Genomic DNA, 17,808 nt, shown 5'->3' on the forward strand with positions numbered 1-17,808 from the left:
GGTCTGTTTCTCTGTATGGCGAACTGATTTCCTGAGTGACTGCTCTCACACAGACTTGCCTCAGAGTTGCTAAGACCTCAACAGAGCTAATGATTAATATTGGAAAAATGCACCCTAGACAACAGAGCCTTTTGTTTACAGGCTCAGTTCTCATCTATACCTGCTGCGTTATCCAAAACAGATGTTTCTGGGATCCATTATGCAATTTATGTTAGATATAGTCACCCTGTGACTTCCCCAAGTTTTGCTGAAAATGTGCTTAAATGGACCTGACACTTTTTTCCTCTTTTAATTGTTTGGCAGAATCAATAGACCTTCTTGATCATCTATGGCAGGTGGCTAATCACAGCAACGCATCAGTAACGCATGAAAGTCAAAGATGTCCAGTCTTGCATGTAGGCCAGTACTCCACCCTCTCTTTACCATTACAGCAGGTGTTTGGACACAGGTACGTACACTCACCAGCCACTGACATACAGTGGGGAGAACAAATATTTGATACACTGCCCATTTTGCAGGTTTGCCCACTTACAAAGCATGTAGAAGTCTGTAATTTTTATCATAGGTACTCTTCAACTGTGAGTGACGGAATCTAAAAAAATCCAGAAAATCACATTGTATGATTTATAAGTAATTAATTATCATTTTATTGCATGACATAAGTATTTGATACATCAGAAAAGCAGAACTTAATATTTGGTACAGAAACCTTTGTTTGCAATTACAGAGATCATACGTTTCCTGTAGTTCTTGACCAGGTTTGCACACACTGCAGCAGGGATTTTGGCCCACTCCTCCATACAGACCTTTTCCAGATCCTTCAGGTTTCGGGGCTATCGCTGGGCAATACGGACTTTCAGCTCCCTCCAAAGATTTTCTATTGGGTTCAGGTCTGGAGACTGGCTAGGCCACTCCAGGACCTGGAGATGCTTCTTACGGAGCAACTCCTTAGTTGCCCTGTGTGTTTCGGGTTGTTGTCATGCTGGAAGACCCAGCCACGACCCATCTTCAATGCTCTTACTGAGGGAAGGAGGTTGTTGGCCAAGATCTCGCGATACATGGCCCCATCCATCCTCCCCTCAATACGGTGCAGTCGTCCTGTCCCCTTTGCAGAAAAGCTTCCCCAAAGAAGGATGTTTCCACCTCCATGCTTCACGGTTGGGATGGTGTTCTTGGGGTTGTACTCATCATTCTTCTTCCTCCAAACACGGCGAGTGGAGTTTAGACCAAAAAGCTCTATTTTTGTCTCATCAGACCACATGACCTTCTCCCATTCCTCCTCTGGATCATCCAGATGGTCATTGGCAAACTTCAGATGGGCCTGGACATGTGCTGGCTTGAGCAGGGGGACCTTGCGTGTGCTGCAGGATTTTAATCCATGACGGCGTAGTGTGTTACTAATGGTTTTCTTTGAGACTGGTCCCAGCTCTCTTCGGGTCATTGACCAGGTCCTGCCGTGTAGTTCTGAGCTGATCCCTCATCTTCCTCATGATCATTGATGCCCCACGAGGTGAGATCTTGCATGTTGCCCCAGACTGAGGGAGATTGACCGTCATCTTAAACTTCTTCCATTTTCTAATAATTGCGCCAACAGTTGTTGCCTTCTCACCAAGCTGCTTGCCTATTGTCCTGTAGCCCATCCCAGCCTTGTGCAGGTCTACAGTTTTATCCCTGATGTCCTTACACAGCTCTCTGGTCTTGGCCATTGTGGAGAGATTGGAGTCTGTTTGATTGAGTGTGTGGACAGGTGTCTTTTTATACAGGTAACGAGTTCAAACAGGTGCAGTTAATACAGGTAATGAGTGGAGTCTCTCACAGTTGAAGAGTACCTATGATAAAAATTACAGACTTCTACATGCTTTATAAATAGGAAAACCTGCAAAATCGGCAGTGTATCAAATACTTGTTTTCCCCACTGTATGTATATGTGTATATCTATATGTATATATATATATATATATATATATATATATATATATATATATATATATATATATATATATATATATATATATATATAATGTATAAAATTCAGTTTAGACATTCCATACTTGGTTTTTACTGTATATGCATGAAACATGTATAGATGTGTATAATTTTAACATATATGTACACAATTTTGGGTCTCTGTGAGAATATCTACTTCTTTTTTTACTTTTATATTTGATATTCTTTCTTAAAACCAGTGTAAGCATGTTATACCAAGCTTTTCTCTCTTATTTCTTTCTCAGGTTTGATGATGAGTTCAGTTTGCTTATGCATCTGCGTAGCTCCCAGTCTGAAGACCGCAGTGTGCTGACTTTCCTCTCTCCAGACGGACACATTCTCCTGCAGATCCGCATCAGTGTCTACACCTTCACCTTCATCAGCACCCAACAACGACACTACGAGTGAGTCTTCACTTCAGTGGAGGACAGGGAGAGTGTTAGGGAAACCCGTTTAAAAATTGCACACATCAATTTTATCTCTTGGATTTGCCATGCATGAAATATCTAGGAGTCCCTAAGAAATATCAGAGAGTCCCTGAACTCTGTTTTTATTTATTTATTTAGCAGCTAAAGCATCTGATCTGAACAATTAATCACAGAAAAAAAAAACTTATTTTTCATGACAAGGCCGCTTGGAAAGGAGACAAGACTACATAATTGCCAATTTTGAATCACTCATAAATGAGGATTAATGGGGAACCATCTGAAAACTCAATTACTTGGTGGTCTTGATTATTTTGTGGTTCATACTTTGGTCCCAAAGCCGTCATCTTGGCAGGAAAAAGATAATTAAAAAGGCACATCTCAGTGAATCCTCTTATGTAACCACAGTCTGTCTTTTCTACTCATCTTATTTTTTGTTGCTTGCTTTTTAATGTCATTGACCTTCTTTGTTCCTCTTCCATGATGACAAAACCATCCTCATCATCTCATTCTTCATGTCAGTAAAGTATTAGTTTTGGCTAATGGTTAATATTAAACACAAGCACAGACCTCACCGTTTTGAGGAGCTCTGTGATCTATTAAATCTATATTTCTGTGACTTAAGCCAAGCCTTACAGTCGAGACGTATAAATGAGGAATGGGATTTAACTCATGGCCTTTTTAAAACTAATATTTGGACCTGTCGCTTAATTACCCACCTGCAGGACAAAATAAATGAAATGCATTTTACCTGTTTGTGCTTCTCATTCATCATGAGGTGACATAATGGCATTATGTTCTTACTGTGTTCTCATATGGTTTTCTGTTTAGTTTAAGCTTGCACATACAAAAAAAGTCATGTGTCATTACACAGACAGGAAGTGTTGTGTCTCTCAATGTTTTGCCAGGAAATTTAATGGCTTCTACTTTCCTTGGGTTCTCCCAACTCTCCCTATTCTCAGGTACTTTAACATGCAATTTCTTCAGCCCACCCTGTCAAGAAAACTAAAAGTAGTTTGTTTTTCAAAACCTGTCCTGTCATTCCCAGGTTCCCCATGGCAGCGCTGTCCGATGGAGGTTGGCACCGTGTGGCTGTCAGCGTCTCCTCGGGCCGGTTGGCATTGTATGTGGATTGCTCCATGGTTGAGAGCGTGGACTGGGCCTATAAGGATGGTCTGGGAATATCCACCGATGGCCTGGTTATGTTGGGAGGAATCATTGAGGGGTTTGAGACCCCTTTTGAGGTCAGTTTTCAGACAAAATGTTGTTTTGTGTGGTCCAAACATGCATCGATGTCGTACTTACTTTGTGTTGAATGAGAATATCCTTCATCTCACCAGCTCTCAGCACATGACACATACTGTAAATACATCTCCAGAACATTCCCAGTCGGCATTTAAACCCAAGTCAGGTTTATGGAAGATGAGGGTCTCTCAGCGTATAGGAGTTACTATACCCCAAGCAGAACATCTGTGTTTATACACATCCAAGATTCCAGATGGATTGGCCATTGTGTTGCTGACAGGCATATAGAGATTTTGTATTTTTAATGTGCAACTATCTGTTACCAGCACGATTTCTTACATAAATAATATCTGATGAAAATTTGAACGAGTATGATTTGTTGAATTTTCAAAAGTAGCATGGAATAACATTTCTTTTGCTGGCACTGTTCCATGTAGCACTCGTTTAACTCTTTCCCCGCCAGCGTTTTTTTTTTTTTTTTAAGTTGCCACTGCCAGGGTTTTTGATCATTTTCACAAAAATGTAATGGCCCATAACATTTTTTGTTGTATGAATATTTGAGCATGCAATATATAAAAAAAAAGCGCAGACCCTCTGCTTTTAAACAAAATAACTTTTTATTCTAGCTTCATGCGTTCCTTTTTTATCAACACTTAAATATGGGAACAAAAAGCTGAGAAAATCACGTTTTTGTCAAAGAGTACATCCAGATCAGATTCAGAGTGATGATCAAACACAGATGGAGTATATCAAGTCCATCAACACCCTTTACTGCTTGCACAGTCCTATAGCTCGTTCTGGGTCGACATTTCATTCAGTAACGCTAGGCAGTTTTGATATATATAATGTTTAATGTTGATGATCACGTTTTCACATTTTACATATGCATCTGCTTACATACGATCACTTGTTTTTTTTTGCAACTTCTTCGTCTGAGTTTTGATCAGGAGATCCGGTACTCATTCAGAAGATGCGTAATAGTGCCCACTAGCGTATAACAGTGAAAACACAGAAAATTCTGTGTTTGGCAGGGAAGCGTTTTCTCACAAATAACGGAAAATGTTTAGTGGGGAAAGAGTTAAAGGTGCTGTATGTACATATTTGAAAGTACTAAAGCATAAAAATAGCATAATATGTTTGCAGATATTTAGGAAACATGCTAAGTTTCTCTGAAAAGTGCGTTCCGAGTCGTAATGTCTGTTTTTGTTTTGAGACATTACGCAATAGTAATGTTTACCTAATAGTATTTTGACACCACAGGTTGCCAGTTGGCGGAAAACACAGCATATTGCTGCCATGGAAACCAGCAAACAAACTGGGTCAGAGATCGCAGATCAACCTAAAAAGCCTTGGCATCCATTTAAAAATAAAAAAAGCACATTAAAATAATTGATAAATCAACTCATCAACTTACATTGTGTACGTTTTTTCTCGCCTTCCACTGTCAATCCCGCTCGTTCCTTTTGTGTGGATTCAAACTGGCAACCCGCATGAGCGTCGAGTTAGAGGAGGAGGGGGCGGGGCAAACAATATTTTGAATTTGGACTTCAGTACCCATTTCAACCACTAGCTGTCATTCTTACATACAGCATCTTTAATGAATGCTTTTGTTCAATTAAAATAGTTATAAACTTGATCTTTTCCCTGTAGTGCAGGTATCCTAGTCTTAAATCTGTTAAACAATCTTAAAACAATCCATTCAAGCATTGTTCATACTGACAGCCATATTTATTTGCGATCATATATTGTGTACGGAGTAAAAGAGTCACTTCTACTACCCTAAACGTGTCTCCGCTGTGAACAAGAAACATATGTTCCAGCTTAGATGCCAGTTTAATTTGTTTGGCATTAGCTGTAATTGACCAAAGTAAAGTTACGACAGGAGATGTAAACTGTATTTAGCTGGAGTGTGTACATGGCCATAGAATATAGATTATAACATTTCAGAACAAGAGACCCAAGTCAGGTTGAGGGGAAAAAAACAAATTCTTTTGAAATGGATTTACTGTATGTTAAGTTGTGTTGAAAAACCTTTTAATGGGGGTAGGGCTCAGGAGTATAGTTTAGACAGCTGTGCACGAGTTAAATGCCCTTTTTTAGTTTTGTTAGACAGGGAAAGTTAATACAGCATGACATATAGGCTGAGTCTCAGAGAATTACATCATAGAGTCCATACATCCCATTTACATACTTACACACTGAACTCAGTCATGGGGTAACATGGTGAGAGTTAGCATTTTAGGAAATGTCTTGACTTCAATGGTAACACTTCGTGATCATTATATCATTTGACATCTAAGCTCATATCTGTTGTATTCATATCTGACATTGCTGAATAATTGAAATAAATAATCTGCTATTTTTTATGTAATGGTTTCTAGTGAAAACTGTAAATAAGTGTGCATACTTATGTGTTTGTGTGTCTAAGCATACACCTTGTGACCATATGAGTTGTGTATGATTCCGTATAGGTGTAATTGTTTAATTCGCCTTGTTTCTTCAGGGTGATTTGATGCAGGTGGCATTTCTGATGGGAGAACCAGATGCAGCTCGAGATCAGTGTGCTGTTTTCCAACCCCAGTGTGGCGGAACCGGACACAAACCACCTCGCTCTCCTCGCATAGACACTGAAGAGGTGAGTGAGCCATACTGTACAGGGAATGCATATAACCTGCCCATGTTGAAATCTTTCAAATCAGGCTAGTTTCTACCAACTGACAGATGAATTTGTGCCAAAATACTGTAGTATTTGTAATTGTGTGCCACTGCAATGCATTTTTTTTTTTTACTTCAATATTCTTCTATATCTTTTCTGTCTGTATCTTTTCTAATTCTCTGATCAGGAAATTTTGCTGTCCTCAAATGACCTGGAAGACTTATTAGTGTCAGCAAAGGACAATGACTCTATTCGTGCAAGACTGACTGTAAGTATCAATACTGTTATTTTTCATCTTTACTGTATATGTAGTAAATTACGTAAATTGTATCATTTATTCATTCTAATGTCATTTCAAACCTGTATGACTTTCTGTGAAACACACAAGAAGAGGTAATGCACAATGTCCAGAGTGATCTTTTCTATACCACAAAAAAGAGGACTGTCACACTTCAAAATGACGAAGAAGCATCATAAAAGTGTTTTATGCTTTTGTGTTGTGTTACAAGTCTTCTGAAGCCATATTTGAACGGAATGAGTTTTCAGTCTGTTGTCATACAGCTTCAGAACATTATGTAGGAAAAGGAATATAGTGAACAAGTCTCATAAACCACTTTTATGCCACATTTATGTTGCTTTTTGGTTATTCTGAGAGCTCAACAGCCTCAGTTCCCATTATGAACGAGAGCACTTTGGACAATCTGCAGTGTGGCGCCTTGTGTGTTCCATGAAAGATGAAAAAACGGCTTTGCAGCAATATGAATTAATTTTGATGACAGAATTTTGGGTGAAGTAACCTGTATCTGTCTAAACCAGCCATTCAATTATCTAGCAAAAGATCAAACAACCTAAAAGTACTATAAAATGTATTGATATCGGTATTCTCCTGCAGTTTTATAAATGAATTGGATAAGGAATTGCTCAGTCCTATCTGCTTTGGCCACATCATGTCCTGCTTTTTTGTGATTTAAACAGTATACACATCTCGGCAAGAGTTGATGGTTACACTTTACTTTAAGGTGATGTTGTTACATTGTACTTACTCAAATAAGTACTGAGTAATATTGATTAACTACATGTACTTACTATAGTGTTAGCGTTTTGTTTAGGATTAGTTACTTGTAATTATGCATGCAAAATTTAGATTTTTTTTTTTATGCAAAAAGTGTTGCGTTGATTTCCATAGTTACCTCCATAGGGTTGTTTTTACTCACAAGAAGTACTGAAGAGCATTTCGTTTTATGACTCATATTTTGATTGCATGTTTGATGTGAATATAACTGCTTGAAATTGTAGTCTAAAGCATTGCATGTGAATCGTCAGTTTATATTACCATTAATAATCTTATTTTACACCTTTTAAGAAGCTGTATTTGTATAAACTCTCCTGTCAGACAGAAAGTCATTTAAGGTTTAATTTATTCTCCTGTCAGTGGTTTTTATGTGTACAAAACCAAAAAAAACATTCCTGATGAAAACAAATGAAAGTCTTCAAACATACTGTGAACCTGTAATCACATATCAAACCCAAACAGGCTTTCCAAATCTCCTCTGTCTTCTCTCAAGCCAAAGGTGGTGTGTGGTGTAGTTGAGCTACAGCAGCCGAGTCAGTCCGTGTGTGTTTGGCTGCTGTGAGCTGTGGATTCATGGCCATTGTGGGCTTTGAATTAAGTTTAGAAACTGCAGATATAAATATTGATGGACTCCATATTTCCTCTGATTTAAAACCAAATGTTTCTTTCGGTGAGACTGTAGCATAGCATGTTTAAAACATATTTATTGCCTCAATCAATCACCTGGACTCCATTTTGTAATGTCAAAAAGGTTGAGGATTTCAAAGACTAAAGAATACCAGATTTTCTTTAAATAACCTGTTTTATCTCTCTAGTTTCAGTCTCTCTTGTGGCGTAACCTCTTGACTGTGAACTTTTTGTTGTGGTGTTTCGCTTTGATGCCTCCGCCATTTTTGGTTTGCTAGTTTCCTGGATGGATTAATGGGAAACTTATGGTTTTCTTTGATCTCTTTAACCCAACAGGAGGTCAGGGGGCAAAGGTAATCGCTAGATTAGCTTGTCACTCATTTCCAATGTCACAGCTTTGAGGCCCAAGTCATATATGTTTAGTTGGATATGTGTATGTATGCATATTTTTGGGTTAGATGACCAATATATATATATATATTTTGATCTATGTGTGTGGTATATATGTGTATACCTTGTCCACTGTCCAGTACTGTTATATGAATGAGACCTCAAACTATTATTATTATTATTATTTAAGCTTTTTGCCAATTTAAGTGAGAGAAGAGAGGGAATGCAACCCACTTAAATAAGTACCATGGCTCAAGGTCTGGCACAGAGAAATTAGGTTTTATGTGTAAATGTTATAGTACATGTTTGTTTGACCCACTGGGCGACGTGTGATTGCCAGAGTTTATAATGCATATCTGTTTGTGTCTGTCTGATTCAGTTTATTTGTTTTGGGTTGTTCTGCTCAGTCTACAGGGGCAGTGTGCATGTTTAAAAGTGGTGTTAGTGTGTTTAGAAATAGACTTGTTCTTTCTGTGGGTTTCGTTTGGCAGGGGTTGGCACAAGCCTGTAATTGATTTGCTCTGCTCTAAAATTAGGTTTGAATTGGATGGCGTACTCCTCTAGGGAAGTGTCAAAATTACTCAGACAGGCTGTAAAGGATTCAACATCTCCAAACGTGCCTTTTGAACTCGCTCTGTCTGTGATCTGTGTTTAAAGGTGGTTTATTTGTTCATGAACAAAAGTATGGACATGCATGAAACAATGCCAGCTATCCTTAAACAAAACACTATGGAACACTATGGAAAACACTATTTATACAAGATCGTTGTTTACAAAGAACCTGAGCTGCTAATTTCCTCACCTCTTCTTCCTGATATCAGGGAAAAGGTCGAAAGTTAGGCTGAGTGCATTTTGACCATTCTGTCATCTGTCATTCTCTGCTCAAAATGTTAATATTAATGGTTCTTGAGCAGGCATGGATTGGAACAAAGTTAAGTCTAAACGACTCAACTAACTATGATATAACAAATTAGCCCTAAGTTGTTATATCACAGTTAGTTGAGTCATTTAGACACTTGACCTCTAGTTCTTTGTTTTAGTGATTTATTTCTCAATGTAGAGATTTGAGGTCCGAAAGATAAAAAAAAAATAGAAATGAATACTTTTTATTCAGCAAGGATGCGTTACATATAGTCAAGAGTGACAGTAAAGACATTTTATGTTACAAAAAAAGTGTTTAACAGTATCCACAAAAACATTAAATAGCACAACTTTTCAGGTTTTCTACGTTGATAATGATTTCTGAAGGATTATGTGACACTGAAGACTGGAGTCATTTCAACTTCAAAAGAATAAAAACAATTTTCAAATATATAAAAAATAGAAAGCCATTCTTTTAAATTTAATACAGGGCTTGACATTAACGCTTGTCTGCTTGTCCGGGGCAAGTGAAAGTGAATTTTACTTAAAACGTCAATAACAAAAAATAACTAGGGAGTCACCAAAACGCGAGAATGATTCTGCATTAATTTAGTGTAAGTGACCGAGTTACTTGTCCGAAGGACAAGCACATGAAAAGGCTAAATGTCAAGCCCTGGTAATATATCTCAATATTACTGTTTTTGCAGTATTTTTCATAATAATTAAAGCAGCCTTGTTATAAGAGACTTCTTGCAAAAACATAAATCTTACCGACCCTGAACTTTTGAACGGTGTTGTAGGTTCCTTTTTTTTGTGTCCTTCCAAAGCCTCTTGCCTCACTTTTTGATCAGCAAGACTCTACAAAGATGTTTACACGCACATACTGCCGCACATGCTGAGGTAAGGTGAGCTCATAGATCAGTTGCCGTGCAACCTTGGATAAAAAAAAAAAAACTATTTAAGAGTTATGAGCCTATGAACACATCTGTCATCTTAGTAGTAATTGAAGCAATAAGGTGTTTTCATGTCTCTTTTCTTTATGTATTTTGCAGTGCATGCCATTTCCATGTCTCAAGATAAAAAAATCCCTCTTGGCAGATTACAGTAGATGCTACATCAACGCATTAAACTGAGAAGTGTCTCTTTCAGACAGGTCCGATAAGATAAGATCATTATAGTGTAGGATTTCACTAATGGGATGAAGTAATTTACTTCAAAATCTGAATAGCATAAATAAACCGATCATGCATAACATTATGACCGGTGAAGTGAATAACACTGATTATCTCACACACAGCACCTGTTAGTGGATGGGATATATTAGGCAGCAAGTGAACATTTTGTCCTCAAATTTGATGTGTTAGAAGCAGGAAAAATGGGCAAGCGTAAGGATTTGAGCGAGTTTGACAAGGGCCAAATTGTGATGGCTAGACGACTGGGTCAGAGCATCTCCAAAACTGCAGCTCATGTGGGGTGTTCCCGGTCTGCAGTGGTCAGTATCTATTAAAAGTGATCCAAGGAAGGAACAATTGTGAACCGGCGACAGGGTCATGGGCGGCCAAGGATCATTGATGCACGTGGGGAGCGAAGGCTGGCCCGTGTGGTCCGATCAAACAGATGAGCTACTGTAGCTCAAATTGCTCAAGAAGTTAATGCTGGTTCTGATAGAAAGGTGTCAGAATACACAGTGCATCGCAGTTTGTTGCGTATGGGGCTGCATAGCCGCAGACCAGTCAGGGTGCCCATGCTGACCCTGTGTGCGTTGCTTACCTGGGGAACACATGGCGCCAGGATGGACTATGGGAAGAAGGCAAGCCGGTAGATGCAGTGTGATGCTTTGGGCAATGTTCTGATGGGGAAACCTTGGTTCCTGCCATCCATGTGGATGTTACTTTGACATGTACCACCTATCTAAGCATTGTTGCAGACCAAACGGTATTCCTTGGTGGCTGTAGCCTCTTTCAGCAGGATAATGCACCCTGCCACAAAGCAAAAATGCTTCAGGAATGTGTTGAGGAGCGCAACGATTTTGAGGTGTTGACTTGACCTCCAAATTCCCCAGATCTCAATCCAATCGAGCATCTGTGGGATGTGCTGAACAAACAAGTCCAATCCATGGAGGCTCCACCACAGGACTTAAAGGATCTGCTGCTAACATCTTGGTGCCATATACCACAGCACACCTTCAGGGGTCTAGTAGAGTCCATGCCCCGACAGGTCAGGGCTATTTTGGCAGTAAAAGGGGGACCAACACAATATTAGTCGTAATGTTATGCCTGATCGGTGTATATTTATGACTTGATTGTTTCATGTAGCGGTTAATAAAGCCTGATACAAAGTTGGTTTTAGAAAATAGAATTCTATTAACTTTTTTAAATATAAATGGAAAATAAAACACTAAACTTGGTTAAGGTATTTATCTGACAAAATTAAGGTTTTAATTAAGGACAGCTAAAGGTTTTATTTTACAGTGCAAAAAATGCATTAAAAAGCTCATATGAAAAAGCATACATTGACTACAATATAATCAGTTATTATTTAATACTTCTTGTTGATTCTCTCGTGTGATCATACTTTTTATTATGTCCGCCCAACTTGACGTTTCATTTGATTATCACAAATAAAACAATTGCCTCCATATTCCACCCATAAAATGTTCTGTTTGATCTTTACAGATTTATCTGTTTCCAGCTGTCAGTTGTTTAGTCCAACAAATATGAATGTGTTTGTAATTTAAGTTAATATCTATTTATACATGTATGAAAACTTGTTTCCCATTTGGATGTCACAATGACAATAAACAAGCATATCAACACCATGTGATTATGTGCCAATCTGTCCTTTTAGAGCTCAGCTGTGCAAACTGTTAATTAAGTTAAGGCATTTTTTCCCTTTTTGGTGTGTATGATGGTTTACTGAAAACTCCATGATTATATGTCATTGTGCAGGTGTCTATAGCACGCCTGCTCTCCTCCTCACTGTGTCTCTGTCCTCGGGCAGTCACAGACCTCAACTCCACAGGCTGCAATTATCAGTTCTGAGAGGGTAATCTAGTACCGTCCATCCCCAAACCCACAATAAATCACATGCTGTTAATGCAAAGTGACTTTATCATGCCTAAATATTACTCTTTCTCATTCTTTCTTTCTTTCTTTCTTTCTAGATGGATAGATGGATAGATGGATGGGTGGGTAGATATGCTGGATTGATATATGTATGTATAAGTGTCAGCATGGGTTGCAGCAAGGATGAGTTGAGGCAGGATCTAGGTGCAGCTGTATCTTTAATACAATAAATCAAAAACAAAACACAGGAGCAACTGGAAAATGCAGTAGATGATGCAAACCACAATATTACTAACGAGAACGGACAAAGAACAATTAAAGGGTTAGTTCACCCAAAAATGAAAATTCTGTCATTAATTACTTACCCTCATGTCGTTCGACACCCGTAAGACCTCCGTTCATCTTTGGAACAGAAATGAAGATATTTTAGTTGAAATCTGATGGCTCTGAAAGGCCTCCATTGGCACAATGGCACGTTACACTCTCAAGACCCTTAAAAGGTACTAAAGACGTCGTTACAAAGTCCATCTCACTACAGTGGTTCTAAAATAACTTTATGAATCGGCGATAATAGTTTTTGTGTAATACTTCATGATGCCTTGTTTTGAAATCGTCATCACTATGGAAGTCGTTATTTAGGGTTTTTTTGTGCACAAAAACCATTGTCGCCGATTCATAAAGTTATTTTAGAACCACTGTAGTGAGATGGACTTTGTAACAACGTCTTTAGTACCTTTTAAGGGTCCTTTTCCATTGTGCCAATGGAGGCCTTCCAGAGCCATCAGATTTACACTAAAATATCTTCATTTCTCTTCCGAAGATGAACGGAGGTCTTACGGGTGTCGAGCGACATGAGGGTAAGTAATTAATGACAGAATTTTCATTTTTGGGTGAACTAACCCTTTAAAATGGAGATACACAGTTTAACTGAGGAGGAAAACAAAGCACAGATAGAAACTAATCAATCAATGAGTAACCGTGACGAAAAGCTGGAACATAGAACATGCAAACATAAACCTAACAATAGATGTTTCATTTCGAAGGCTTCCTTTGTAGGGCACATTTGTTGGCCGCATGATCATAAAGGATGTCTTATTTCAGAAAAGTAATCCGTTTTTCCTAGTGAAGTGTAAATTGTTGTGATTTCTTTATGACTTTGGAATGTATTGGTCAGTTTACTGAAATAAGCAGACTTAATGATGTATACGGCTGACAAATGCACCCTCTGGAAGATGCAGCCTTCGACACGAGACACTGCTGATAGGTAGATTGATAGATATACACTCACCGGCAACTTTAAGAGCGGGAAACTAAGACTACACTTCACATGGGCTCACCAAAATTTGACAATAGAAGATTGGAAAATTGTTGCCTGGTCTGACTATTTCTGCTGTGACAGTCAGATGGTAGGGTCAGAATTTGGTGTAAACAACATGGAAGCATGGATCCATCCTTACATCAAGGGTTCAGGCTGGTGATGGTGGTGTAATGGTGTGGTGATATTTTCTTGGCACATTTTGGGCCACAGCCTACCTGAGTATTGTTGCTGACCATGTCCATCCCTCTATGACCACAGTTTACCCATCTTCTAGTGTATACATCCAGCAGGACAACATGCCATGTCACAAAGCTCAAAACATCTCAAACTGGTTTCTTGAACAAGACAATGAGTTCACTATACTCAAATGGCCTCCACAGTCACAGATCTTAATCCAATAGAGCACTTTTGGGATGTGGTGGAACGGGAGATTTGCATCAAGGATGTCCACCTGACAAATCTGCAGCAACTGTGTGATGCTGTCAATATGGACCAAAATCTCTGAGGAATGTTTGCACCTTGTTGAATCTATGTCACATAGAAATAAGGCAGTTCTAAAAGCAAAAGGGGGTCCAACCTGGTACTAGAAAAGGTAGATTGTACTGTACAAATCATGCATAGACTACTCCTATCTAAAAATTACATGTTTGGTGGTGTGCGCTAATCCAATACTTTATGAAGCTCCACTTTAATTTGTTATGGGGTTTTTTGTATGCATATAAATATTTGTGTTGCAAAATAATGTGTGTTTCATGCGTGTATAATGGCCAAAAGTGATCTGGAGGGGATATTTGTTTTGTATCACCCTACAAGTTCAATTAAACGATCAAAATATGAGGAAAATATTTTATACTTTTTTATATTTTAAATATGAAGGTGAAACAAAATACTAAACTTGGATTAAGGTATTTATCTGAAAAAAATATTATTGCTAAAGGTTTTATTTTACAGTGCAAAAAAATGCATTATATGAAAAAGCGTACATTGACAACAATATAATAAGTTAATGGATGGTTGGATAAATGGATGGATGCAGTGGATGGATGGATGCGGTAGATGGATGGATGCGGTAGATGGATAGATAGATATGGTGGATAGATAGATACGGTGGATAGATAGATACAGTAGATGGATAGATGCGATAGATAGATAAATGGATGGATGGATGGACGGATGGATGGATGGACGGATGGACTGACGGACAGATAGATAGAGTGGATGGATAGATGGTTGGATGGATGGACGGACGGACGGACGGACGGACGGACGGACGGACGGACGGACGGACGGACGGACGGACGGACGGACGGACGGACGGACGGATGGATAGATAGATAGATAGATAGATAGATAGATAGATAGATAGATAGATAGATAGATAGATAGATAGATAGATAGATAGATAGATAGATAGATAGATAGATAGATAGATAGATAGATAGATAGATAGATAGATAGATAGACTTGTCAAAACTCATCAGGTCCTACAAATCCAGAACTGACTGGAATTTTCTGGAAGCAATTATCTGCTATTTGGGAAGGACCCTTGTGACAGATCTCTGTGGATTGTCTCCAGGAAGAGTTCACATTGCTTTCTGCTTTGTGGGTGAAGAGTGTGGACGGCATCCTCTTTGATTTAGTGTCTTCTCTTTGATTCAGAGCACTGATAGTTGCTTTTTCACATAATTCACATCAGCAGGATCTCAACAAGCTGTCAAGATACTCTGCCAATGGTTCATTCTGTCAGATGATGCCAAAATGTGTCTGCATGTGGGCAGTGTATGAGTTTCCTATTGGTCCATTTGTCCCTATTAGCAGAAGGTTATTGTATAAACCATATTGTTTCTGTCATTTAATTCTAATCAACCTCAGCAAGCATGTAAGTACTTGTATCTGGACACTACAAGCGTTCTTAACCACTCACAGAGACAAGAGCGCACGCTCGCACATACGCCCGCTCAATTTACCCCAAGGCCACACAGCCAAACAGGTGTCTCATTGTGATTATGATATTTTGTGTGTGTCTGCATGTAATCTGCGTGTATGTGGGTGGATTGAGACTTTGTGGGTGTGCGTGTTTTGCACATATTTGACTAGTCTTGAGTGAGTTTCACTGCATTTTTTGTTGTTGGCGATGTATGTGAGTGAATGTGCGTGTGTGTGCCACCATGAGGATCTGGATGTGTTTGCTAGGATGGTTTCTGTTGGATTTAATGAGATTTGGAGCTCAAGGTCAGAGGGATCAAAATCCTAAGGTATGGCTTCAATCTGGAAACCTTTCCGAAATGTGTTTGTTTGGGAAAATTGGTCTTACAAATCATGCGTTAACTACTCCTGTCCTGACACGTGGGTTTGGTGGTGTGCTCTAATCCAACACTTTATGAAGCTTTTTTTTGGTGGTTTTTAGTATGTGTATAAAATATTTGTGTTGAAAAATAAGACATATGCGTGTAATCAAGTGTTAGTCCGTCTCTCCCGAAGGCTGACAGTGGTTTGGCTGCAGATGTGAGAGGTTACAGTGGTTTTGGTTTATATGAGGGAAATAGTTTTCTCTAAGCTAGTTCGACCATGAAGGCTGGGTTCATGTCCAGTGTTACGGTGCAGATTTTGACTATAATTGACATTTATTGGTTTTGCAGTATTTTACAATATTGATTTTTTTTTTTTTTTGCACTTCTCATTTTTTCAGTTTTCTTTTTGTGCTGCTTATTTTAGCATACTGTATCATAACCACTGTTCTTTATAGGATTTGTTTTATTATTCTTATTATTATTAAGCATAGAGCTAAACTGAATTTCCAGCCTGACACTGTATTTAAAAACTTTCGGTAGCAGGAAAACAACAGCTGTGGCAACACTTTTATGACAAGACCAATATAACAATGGATGAGCCTGAGAATGAATTGAGTTATTTTGCGGATTTTAATTGGTGTTTTCTTACTTCATTTAACCAACTTTTCTACATATTAAATGTAGTTTCCAATGCCAGCAATGTAGGACATTTGCTTTATGGGACACTGTAGTTAAATCAGTCGATATGCAAGATACGGCTGGTTTGACATTGCCCATAAATACCTGTGTCTCTGTGATAGATTTACAGATAGGCGCCGTCTTTCAAGTCTCCTTTTGTGCTGACTTATGTGTGTGCGTGATTGTGTGTACTAGACCCTTTTTTGTAGACCAAGGCATTAGATTCAAATGTGCACCTTTCAGAACTGCAGTTTGATAATAGGCAAGTTTCTTTAGATTTTTCAAAAATCGTTTTGCCCATATGCTTGCATTTAGCACTAGTGGTAGTTATCTGGCATGTGGACGTGTATGTAAGTAATGTCTCTGAAGCCTAAAAGCATATCCCTTTTATTTTTTAGGAGTACCTCTCCTACAGACTTGTCATCTGGCCCTTTTCACTGATCTGTCTAAACTGTTCGGTCAGGGAAGGTTTCTGTAACAGAGCTTAAATAGCAGCAGGGTTGTACATCATGTGCACATCTCGGCGACAGCTCTGGGAACATTCATTCTTGAAGTGAGCGTTGATCTGGATTATCTCACAATAGCCTTACTCCTATAGACAGATCTTTGCCTAATCTTGTCCCAGCTTCTGTATTTCCCCCATTTGTCAGCACAGTCAATGTGAGTACTGGGGTTTCTTGTGTAAAAGTCACCACCACAATCCTGGGTTGTAGCTATATGGTTGCTAGGTGTCTCTGTTATTCTGTCCCTATATATGGTGCGAATCCCTCTTTGTTTTATTACCCACGAGGAGAAAACCACTTCAGTGATCAAATTCAGCCTCTATTTCCAAACTTTTTGAAACAAAAAAAGGTCTCTGGTTACTATCTAAGGACAAAGCACGGCATCAGTGAGGTTACAAGTATGTTTCCATGGTGGTCCTATTCACAGAAAGCCCCCTAGTGGCCAAGTGTTATTATAGCTAGAGCTGGAGTGGAAGTTTCTCTTTTCTGGGTGACTGGGCACTTAATGTGAGTCAGTGTTCAGACCCTCTTTGGCAGGCTATTAGAGGGATATCAGACCAACAGCAGGAAGATAAGCTGGACGACAGCCCTTCGTAGCCAGGTGGAGATCAAGTGTCGGTTTATCAGGCTGTGGCCACAGAAAGAGCCATTGTTAGTCATAGTATTAGACCAGAGGGTCTGATTTTACCCA

At 38.9% G+C, this 17,808-nt stretch overlaps 1 protein-coding gene across 1 annotated transcript in view; it reads left to right on the plus strand.

Annotated features, from left to right (window-relative positions):
• LOC307137581 (uncharacterized protein) overlaps positions 1–17,808 on the plus strand; it is an 85,049-nt gene that overhangs the window by 22,161 nt on the left and 45,080 nt on the right. Inside the window, exons 2-6 of the mRNA XM_079835332.1 lie at positions 304–448; positions 2,232–2,390; positions 3,460–3,655; positions 6,160–6,291; positions 6,500–6,580. Of these exons, the coding sequence (XP_079691458.1) occupies positions 304–448; positions 2,232–2,390; positions 3,460–3,655; positions 6,160–6,291; positions 6,500–6,580 (713 nt within the window). The remainder of the gene's footprint in view (positions 1–303; positions 449–2,231; positions 2,391–3,459; positions 3,656–6,159; positions 6,292–6,499; positions 6,581–17,808) is intronic.

Source organism: Gobio gobio, assembly GCF_949357685.1.
Source record: "Gobio gobio genome assembly, chromosome: 14".
Classification (NCBI taxonomy): domain Eukaryota; kingdom Metazoa; phylum Chordata; class Actinopteri; order Cypriniformes; family Gobionidae; genus Gobio; species Gobio gobio.